Source organism: Mytilus edulis, chromosome 4 (assembly GCF_963676685.1).
Source record: "Mytilus edulis chromosome 4, xbMytEdul2.2, whole genome shotgun sequence".
In the NCBI taxonomy this organism is placed as follows: domain Eukaryota; kingdom Metazoa; phylum Mollusca; class Bivalvia; order Mytilida; family Mytilidae; genus Mytilus; species Mytilus edulis.
Genome location: NC_092347.1, coordinates 38,338,958 through 38,350,225, shown reverse-complemented (window position 1 = coordinate 38,350,225; position 11,268 = coordinate 38,338,958). Strand labels below are relative to the sequence as shown.

General features: G+C 34.3%; 1 protein-coding gene across 1 annotated transcript; it reads left to right on the top strand.

Annotated features, from left to right (window-relative positions):
- The first annotated feature begins 8,695 nt into the window (after nucleotides 1-8,695).
- Nucleotides 8,696-9,238, top strand: LOC139521367 (uncharacterized). Its single transcript, XM_071314845.1, has one exon. The coding sequence runs from the start codon at nucleotides 8,696-8,698 to the stop codon at nucleotides 9,236-9,238; it is 543 nt and encodes a 180-aa protein (XP_071170946.1).
- Nucleotides 9,239-11,268: the final 2,030 nt, after the last annotated feature.

Sequence of the window (11,268 nt, the reverse complement as noted above, 5' to 3'; positions counted from 1 at the left end):
ATAATCTTCTTACTCGCCGTTTTAGCAGAAACACAAAAAAGATAAAATATCTTTCCTTATTTTTTTACTGATAAGGAATAAATCAATAGTACTTACTTCCTGTTTGTGAGATTACTTTACAAACAATTTTATCTATAGTTCTAGTGTCAAAAAAAATTGGTAGTTGAAGTAAAATCAATATAGAGTCTTATGTTCAAATTATTCTAAAACTGTGGTGATCGCCATCATGATAAAGTGAAGAAATTTGGCCAAGGTAAAATACAATTGTTTAACCGCGCCGCGTTTTTGCGCCTGTCCCAAGTCAGGAGCCTCTGGCCTTTGTTAGTCTTGTATTATTTTAACTTTTAGTTTCTTGTGTACAATTTGGAGTTTAGTATGGCGTTCATTATCACTGAACTAGTATATATTTGTTTAGGGGCCAGATGAAGGACGCCTCCGGGTGCGGGAACTTCTCGTTGCATTGAAGACCTGTTGATGACCTTCTGCTACTGTCTGCTCTATGGTCGGATTGTTGTCTCTTTGGCACATTCCCCATTTCCATTCTCAATTTTAACTTTGTTTTATTAAGTTTGGGATTGGTTTCAAATGACATGAATGAATATAAACATATTAAAAAGTAAAACAAAATGTTCATGCTATTTCGCCAACACGTATGATGAAAATACTTTAATAACAATGCCATTAACAGTTATACTGAGATTAACAATATAATAATAATAAATATGCAACTTTGACCTTAATCTAAAGTAAATATCCAATATTATTTTACCAAAGTTGACCTTATAAGTATTTGGGTATTTTCCCGTCTCTTTAGGTCTTATATAGCTCAAAACTGTGTCGGGTATTTTATACATCCCTGGCCTCAAATATTTAGACTTGAGCGTTCCTGCTGAAGCTAAATACCCCCCCCCCCCCCCCTAATAATTGTTGCAAACATATTCTTATTCTTATATAACATAGTTGTTGTATTAAAGCATATGAAGTTTAAGAAATAGATTAATGAATTATTCCCCTTTGAACAAATGCCGTTAACAAAACAATGTACAATGCGCTTTGGCAGACTGTTTTATTTCAGATGTCTTTTGATATTTGTAGGACTAAAATGTATGGTGGGTTCCAGATCTATGGTAGATTCCTAATCTATGGTAAATTTTTAGTTTCCTAATCTATGACAGATTACTAGTTTTTACATACATCTATGACGAATTTCTAGATTGTTTAGAATCCTAATCATTGGCAAAATGTTAATCTCCTAATTATGGCAAAATTGTAATCTCCTCTTCTATGGCAAATCTTTAATCTCCTAATTATGTAAAATTTTCATCTCCTAATCATGGCAAAATTTCAATCTTCTAATTATGGCAAATGTTCATCTCCTAATCATGGCAAAATTTGAATCTACTAATTATGGCAAATTTTGAATCTCCTAATTATGTCAAAGGAGTAGGTCCGGTAAGACCCCTTTTTGGCCCCAAAAGATAACAGTTTTACAAAATTGTTAAAATGTAAACTTTTAGTTATTTATTGGACAGTTGAATGCTTCTGCTACATAAATATGGGCTGTTTTTGACAATACAATGCACATATATCGGGTTGTAGCACCATTAAGGCATGCTAAATTACTGAAATCTTCAAAATTCTATCATTTTAGTTAAATTTTAGACGGTTTCCTTGTAAATCGAAAGTGGCCGCATTCGTGTTCATCCTTAATATTGAAATGTAAGTTGTATTTTATGATAATACATAACATATATAAAGGTTGTGGATGAACACGGATGCGGCCACTTTCATTTTTGACAAAAACCATCTCAAAAGTGACGTTTTTTGGCATATTTGAGAGATTTTTCATATTTGAGCTTGAATCGGATTGTTTTTAATGACTAAATCAGTTAAAATCTTTCACTTATACTAATTAAATCAAGTGAAATAGACACTTAAGTCTTTAAAAAGTGGGCAAAATCTTTCGTCAGATGAAACTGAAATTTGAGGCCAAAATGAGTCCTTACCGGACCTACTCCTTTTTAATCTCCTATGGAAGATTTCTAGTTTTCAACAATGGGAGCAAAACCAGAACCATAAGTCAAATAAAGGCAACAATAAAATACCGCTGTTCGAAATTCATAAATCGATAAAGAAAAAACAAATCCGGGTTACAAACTAAAACAGAGGGAAACGTATCAAATATAAGAGAACTACGACACAACAGAAAGTTCTGGAATGACAGATGACTTGTTCCAAACAAGATGCTTTATATTAAAAATCTAATTTCTATAACAGTACAGTTATATGACATAAAAAGAGCCGAGCATATTGTTAATATTTATAAAATTCCGAATCTCAGAAACGATTATTTTCTGCACTAGCTCAAGTAGTCTCTGTAATATACATGTAGCTGAAAAATGTTAAAGGTAATATTTTGAAAAAATGAAGAGTACCATAGGGATACAAGAAAATAACAAGAAAAGAGCAGAACATAAAAAGATTTGAAAGAAAAGCAAAAAACATAACAAAGATACAGTCAAATCTAGTAAAATCAAGAGACAAGGTAACACCATAAACACATACGAGCAGCAGAAACACACATGAACCATAAACACCTAAAACCACAAAAACATATTCTTTTCTGTGAATTGCTTGCACCAGCGATTTTCCTGCTACAAATGACTATGGATTTTGTGCAAGAATTCTAACATCATTATCAGATGAGTATATCTTCTCATTTGCAGGGATGTCTGTTACCGTAAACTCAATTCTGAATATAATAGTATTCTGGAGTTCTAAAATATCATATTTATTTTATGGATAAGGTTCTTAGAAAACTGGCATTTCCTTTCTTCTATATAACAAAACCTTGGTCGTTAGCGGTGTCTTGGACATTTTAGTTGCCTGTTTTAATAACAACTGCTTGATCACTGATTATTAATTTTGTAAAAAATCTTCGAACCTAAAAATCTGGGTTATTAAGGTAATATTCAACTTAAAATTGATCTTATATTCATTTTCATAGAAATTTAGCGCTATGAAACAAGGTTCAATACACCTTTTTCTACATTTGAAAATGCCTGTACGAAGTCAGGAATATGACAGCTGTTGTGCATTCGTTTGATGATTTTTATCATTTGATTTTGCCATTTGAGACTTTCCGTTTTGAATTTTCTTCTGAGTCCAGTATTTTTGTGATTTTACTTTTTGACCTTTGGTTGAATATGAGTGATGCATGCCCTAAGCGTACTCATTTATAAAAAGGAAAGAATGTCAAAACTAAAAAATAAAACAAGGAAAAAAAACCTTTTACTTGACTGATACCACATAAAAACATTCATATTCAGATAAAACGATGATTTACATATTTTAAATCAATGACACGGGATCAAACAAACCTGTAAAAATCGTGTTGCACAACTCAACGTGCTTCTCAATCAATTTATATTTATGGTATATCGGATCGAACGATTTATCAGCATTCGTCTAAGGTTACTAAATGGCAACGAAAGTTGGCCATTTTTCTCGTGCATGTCGCGTTCTTATTATTCAGTGACTATCGTCCCACATATTTATAAAACACAATTACTAGAAAACGATATTTGATGTATGTGAAACTCTTTTCGCCAATAGAGCGCAAACAATGCTAAATGTCGAAACTTTAATTGTTGAAAAGTTTACATTTAAAATCTTAAATAGGGACCCAAAATTCTTGAGAACTTCTTTCACCGAATTTATATCTTTACAACCCAGTGTTTTAGAAATTTTTCACGTCTTAGAATCAATGTATATGCATAAAAATATTTATTTCTTCCAATTGACATTCGGAACGATATGTTCTTGATATGTCATGATAATCAATGACGAACATTATTGATTTATTGTGCCATTTTTAAAATCGACAAACATGACGATAGTTTATTTGGTGTCATGTATTGTAGAGATGAGATAAACAAAAGTGCGACTAACTTCGATAAAATCAATTATAATGCATCGATTACCCAACTCAGCGCACGAGTTCAAGTACACCTTTTAGGGTGCGCCTGACTATCGTGACTCAGCACGAGGTATTTTGTAATTTAAAGGTTGTTTAGGAATTTTTGCCAACAATAAACGCTAGCACATCAAAGAAAAACAAGTAAGTAATCAATGTTGTAAATTTTATAACAAAATTCTCTGTATTGATTCTGTGAATTTTCTATAAAAAGTTGGTTTTATCAGCCACAAAATCCTCTTTTTCTATTAAACGCAATGAAACAACGAATAATAATGCTTTGCACGAAGTTTACCCTTTGTATATGTACACAATGGCCCATCTCTACTATTCATTTTTTATGCTGTTTTGATACTATTGTAGTTTCAAAATTTCGTAATAAAATGGCTACAGAAGGGTTCATAACCCTTAAACAAATAGCGCAGCAACTATAGTCGCCGTCATGTAATTGGCACTGGATATTTTATACAAAAAATTCAAACTATTAAAGATAAAATAACCGGTTAGTCAGAAATGTTTTTGGGGAATATTCTAAGTTCCGCTACTTAAGGTAGATCATAATTTTTGAGACATAATTTTCTTATAATTTGCCAAAATGAAGATTTTACTATACTGTTTTTCAAAGATATAAAAAAAGTATGGGTCACTGTGCTATTTTTTAAGCTATGAGTCGTTGAAAATTGCCTAAATTTGGTTAGTTTGTTTATGAAAAACCACATTAGTGTGCATAAAATAGAATTTTGAAATAAATTGTGAGAAGATAGGTTTAATAATATGTTTCAAGAAAATAAATAGAAAACATGGTGTCACCGAACTTGTTTTCTTGCTACAAAAATTTCTCCATTAGTCCAGTGTAAATTTTGTACTAAAAGAGTTATCTCCCCTTAAATGGCTCATTTGAAAAAAAAATATTTTAAAAACCATATTTTTTATATTTGTTAAAATATTTTGATTAATACAATAAATTACCAAGTTTTCTTTATATAAATAAACAGTCTAACCATTAAATTGCAAATTTGTCTCCAAATTTGCAGATTTGGGCAAATAACTAGACCAATTTTGTACTGTGATTGTCCAATCCAAGATGGCGGTATACCATGAATCTACCTTAAAGAACAAACTTCTTTATGAATGAACGCGATTGAAATGTTTCAAATATTTGATACAAAAAAAAACCAGTGTCAATTTCACATGACAGCGATAATACAAGCTATTATTAATACAAACGTTATAACTAAATAACACCCAGTTTAGATTATCTATAATGAGTTTATTTATTCAGCGTATGAACATGAACTTCGTTAATAGTGAACTTCATAAATTTATGCAATTGTAAATCAAGTCAAAAAGCTGTCATCGTATAATTCTATGTCTTTCTGGTTGAGCTGATTTTTTCTAAGTTTATAGTTTTCTGTGCTGTTTATGTGGATTCTTGCATATCTGTGTTCTTTTGACAATGGCGTATACCATCTTACTAATGCCTGATGCATTCTGATTGCTCGGTTACTGTTTTGTTAAACAAAATTAATAGATAACAAAATATTTTTGATGTATGTGGAACCCTTTTCGCCAGTAGGGCGCAACACATTCTGAATTTCGAAACTATTTAATGTTGAATTGTTGTAATTCAAAGTACCATAAAAGGGACCTCAGAAATGTTTGCGGAATAGTTTTACACCTTTTGAATACGTTTTCAACTCAATGTATAACAACTTTATTGCGATTTTCAAGTATCAGACTATAATTAAATTAAATAAAGTATAGTCTAGCCTTTTCAATAGTCGTCTGGCGCGAAAAGGACGATAACTCAATTTTAGAATTTAATATTTTTGGAGACGGTCAATTTCCGGAATTCCATGCTTGATCATCCCGATTTTTTCTTTGGCCGTTGACAACAGAATTATTGCTGCATTCTTTGACAATAAGGTATATTTAACAAGGCAGTATTATCAATGTATTATCGTGGTATCAATATATGCTAGAAATGTTAGATACCTGAATTATTTGTTATTTTGGCAAGGACAATTCATCACGTCCCCTGAAAACATGATTTTGTAAAATATCACTTATCGGCATCTCCGGGCGGCAAACCAGATTAATTTCACGATGATATTTACTACAGCATTCTGATTGTTATTAATTGCTACATATTACCGCGTTTTTGTAAATCGATGTTTGTTTACATTATCAACAAATGTGAGTAACATTCTAAGTCGAGTTGTCGTTCGTAGTGTATAGTTTGTTCCAAACCATTGTTTGTTTCTTGTACAGGTTGGCAGTTGTTTATCAACAATAAAGTTGTTGCAACATAAACACATGTTATTTTCAGTGTGTATGTGTGTTTTTTCTTTCTTTCTTATTAGTTATAATTGTTTATAAAAACAAAATGTTTTTAAATTCATTTCGAAGACAGGATTGTCATGTAATTGTTATTTCCCTTGTTTAAAAACAGAAATTGCGTGTTTCTATATTTAACGATTTACATGACACTATTTAGTACATATTGGTTAAATAATATAGATATTGCTGTTTTGAATTCATTGTTAAAGAGAATTATATATGTTCTAAAATTCAATATTTGTATCGTTGCTTATCATTTATAACCTTTGTTGAAAGACTTAATCATTTTAAATAAGCTGTTTGAAAATATTGTTGGTTAAAATCTTTCATGTGTTGTTTGATTGAAAGCAGTCAATGGCGCTTTTCAAAGGCTGCCAACGCTAATACTGTCACATGGTAAACGATATTGCCCAGCGTTCGGTAAAGAATGTCATTCATGCAATAAGAAGAACCACTTTGCTAAATATTGTATGTCAAAACAAAAGAAAAAAGGAGATGCAATTCAGTATGATTATTACGACAGCGAAGATGAACTTTTCATTGGAACAGTTAGTGTAGACAGTGTTCAACAGTGTGAAGAATGGAAAGAATCTATGTCAATAAACAACCAGTCCGTAGTTTTTAAACTTGATACAGGAGCTCAGGCGAATATCATATCAGAAAAACTATTTCGTAAATTGTCGTTGCCGGATAACCGGACCGAGAAGACCAATATTAAACTCGTAACATACGATGGACACAAAATATCACCGATTGGTACAAGAATGATAAAGTGTACATTCAAAGACAGAAAATACAATCTGAAATTTTTCATAGTACCGACCGATTCACAGCCGATATTGAGTGCCGACACATGTAGCGAAATAGGAGCGATTGTACGAGTGCGCGCCGTAGATAAACCACTGACAAAAGAAGAAGTAATAAGTGATTATGGTGAAACATTTAAAGGACTAGGTACATTGCCTAAAACACATCATATTGAAGTAGATCCTCTGATTCCGTCCGTAGTTCACCCGCCGCGTAAAATTCCAGCAGCACTGCGTGATCAAGTCCCAACAGAATTAGACCGTATGGAGAGCCTCGGTGTCATCGCAAAACAGGACGAGCCGACCGATTGGGTTCATAGTATGGTAGTAGTTAGGAAACCTGGAAAACTACGCGTGTGTATAGATCCGAAAGATTTGAATCGTGCGATCAAGCATGAACATTATCACTTGGAAACAATTGATGAGATTGTTGAAAGATTGCCTAAAGCAAGCGTCTTTTCCCGATTTGATGCAACACATGGATTCTGGCAGATTCGTCTTGACGAGGATAGTTCAAAACTATTAACTTTCAATACGCCATTTGGACGTTATCGATACCGTAGATTACCGTTTGGTATAAGTTCCGCACCGGAAGTCTTCTCGAAAGCTGTCCGAGAAATGTTTGTAGACCTTCCGGGGGTCGAATGTATCGTTGATGATATTCTTGTTTGGCGAGAGAATGATGAACAACACGACGACCGCGTTCGTAAGATGCTCAACAGATGCCAGCAAATGAACTTTAAGCTAAATAAAGCGAAATTTGAGTTGCGCGTACCGGAAGTCCATTACGTTGGACATGTTATAAGCAAAGACGGCTTAAAAGTTAATCCGGAAAAAGTGCGTGCCATACAAGAAATGCCAGCACCGACCGATGTGGCAGGAGTTAAAAGGTTCCTTGGTATAGTACAGTATTTGGCCAAGTTCATACCTAATCTATCAGATGTTTCCGATCCGCTCCGTAAATTGCTAAAAGGTGACATACAGTGGCATTGGGATCATGAGCAACACCAAAGTTTCGAAGAACTTAAGCAGTTAGTATCGTCAGCTCCCGTTTTAGGATTCTATAATGTGAATGAACCTGTTACGATATCAGTGGATGCAAGCTCTAAAGGTCTTGGAGTTGTACTTCTACAAAATAAACAGCCCGTGGCATACGGATTCAGAGCTCTCACCGAGACGCAAAGTAGATATGCGCAAATCGAGCGTGAAATGTTAGCAATCTTGTACGGTTGCGAAAAGTTTGATCACTATATTTACGGTCGCCGAGCCGTTATTGAAACCGACCATAAGCCGTTAGTTGCAATCTACGACAAACCGCTTTATCGAGCTACACCACGTTTACAACGCATGTTAATGAAACTACAGCGATATGATTTACGGATTGTGTACGTTCCCGGAAAACTTATGTTTATATCCGACGCACTTAGCAGAGCCTATCTACCAGATAGCAATGACAAACTTATTGATGATGAACTTGATATTAGTTACATTGAAAAACAACTACCAGAACACATGGTAAACAGAATTGTATTCTTGACGTACACCACATGGTGTCAGATGTAAAACTTGTAAAATGGAGCAACTAAAGCCTCCAGGAACACTAAATTTGGAAGGGAATTTAGCTGAAAACTACAAAGAATGGATTCAGTCATTCGAACTTTATCTTACCGCAACGGGAATTGAAGAAAAGTCAGGGAAAGTACAAGTTGCTACTTTTCTGCATGTTGCAGGCTCTGAAGCACAACGTGTTTATAATACTTTTGACATTGTTGCGGATGATAAAGAGAAAATTGATGTACTTAAAGATAGATTCAAGGGTTACTGTGAGCCGAGAAAGAATCTCACGTACATTCGTCACGTTTTCTTTACCCGAAATCAAGGACCACATAAAAACATAGATAGTTACGTCACGGATCTAAAGAATAAAGCTAAACCATGTGAGTTTGAACATTTATCTGATGGCTTGATTAGAGGTCGTATCGTTTGTGGCATACAAAACGAAGGTTGCCGAGCCCGGCTTCTACGGGAAGCGGATTTAACATTAATAAAAGCAACAGACACTTGTCGTGCACAGGAAATAAGCTCACAGCAGCTAAAATCATTAAAATCTACTTAGGAACATTCTGTGAACGCCGTAAACCTATTTCGTCTACAAAGATAACGGAAATCAAAGACGCGACCGAAGCCGATGAAAATCTGAGAAAGTTGAGTTCCGTCGTTGTGTCAGGATGGCCAAACAGTAAGGAAATGTTACCAGATGACATTCAGTCTTATTGGAATTTCAGGGATGAAATAACTGTGATTGATGGACTACTTTACAAAAGCCAACGCATTTTCATACCGAAATCACTTCAACGAGAGATGTTAGTGAAATTGCACGAAGCACATCTTGGCATTGTTAAGACAAAACAGCGTGCCCGTGAAATACTATTCTGGCGTAATATGAACAGTGATATTGAAAACTTCATTAAAAGCTGTAGCTTATGTAATAAGTTTAGAAAGGCAAACTGTAGAGAACTGCTCAAATCTCATGATATTCCGTCGCGTCCGTGGACAAAGTTAGGAGCAGATTTACTGGAGTTCAAAGGAAAGCATTATTTACTTTGTGTAGACTATTACTCTAAATATCCAGAAATAGCATTGCTTCCGTCATTGTCTAGTGTATCGACAATTTCAGCATTTAAGTCCATGTTTGCCAGGCATGGTGTTCCGTCAGAAGTTATAAGTGACAACGGACCGCAATTTGCGTGTGCTAATTTCAAGGACTTTTCACATGAATGGGACTTTATTCACACAACTTCTAGTCCGCGTTATTCTCAATCCAACGGAGAAGCTGAACGTTATGTACAAACAATTAAGGATATGTTCAAGAAAGCCGAAGAAGGACAAAGTGACATTTACATTTCCTTAATGGAGTATCGTGCATCTCCTATCGAAGGAGTGGGACTTTCACCCGCACAGTTGTTGTTTAACCGACAGTTGAAGACAAAACTTCCCATGTCAATGGAACTTCTCGAGCCGAAAGCTTTTGGATCAAAACAAAAAGAACTAATGGAACGTCAAAAACGTCAAAAACACTATTACGACAAAGCTTCGAAACCGTTACCAAGTATTGCGCCAGGAGAAATTGTCCGCTTTAAGAAAGAAGATAAAAGTACTCGGGAACCAGCAATAGTTGACACAGAACATAGTGAACGTTCCTATGTGTTACGCGCCGAAAATGATAAACTTTATCGACGAAACCGAAAACACATCTTAAAAACCAGCGAAAAAGTGTTTAACAAGGACAATTCACAAAATGACCTTGAGTTTCCAATGGTAGACAATTCAATCGATCGCGAACCGCCAACAGTTATAAATCACGATCATAAAGAAACACTAAACCAAGCTTCCGCTCCGACCGATCCGACAACTGTAACAAGATCTGGACGCATCTCAAGGAAACCTGCGTACCTCACAGAACACTTTGTGTGAAATACAAAAACTGTTAATTTGTTCAATTTAGTAGTTGATAGCAGTTAGTTACATTTTTCTTAATTTTTCTAGTCAAAGAAAGACATTAATTTTACTGATAATTGATATTAAAATTGTTTAATTTGGTAAATAAGAAATAGACATTTTAGAAAAATGAACTTTAAAAACTTTAAAAAGGGAGATGTCATGTATTGTGTTCCATACTTATGTACTCAACGTCATGTAGCAGAGTTACTCGCCTTGAGTTATTAAAGCATTGTTAGTCAGCCATTGTTGTATTCTTGACGTACACCACAAATACTGTATATGGTTGGTGACAACATTGAATGATTGAGATGTTTGTGAACTGACATTCAGTCCGACCATGGGAAGCTGTTCTCTGCCGGATGCGTGCTCAATTATTGGAGTCATTCAATGCTACATTTCTCTACTTTAGGTCTACATAATAAAAATTGTACTTATTGAAAAAAAAATATATATTGTTTTCATTTATTTTATTTAGATAGCGCTATCACATTCGGCATCCATCGTATTTTTATTTATCAGTTGTCAAATTAGACCAATCTGTGGTCTGCATTCCCTGCATAATTGATCCTTTTACATACATGTCAGACCCCACTCCTTTATTTCTTTAATGGCTTTCAGCTTTCCCTCCCCAAATTCTTACTTCAT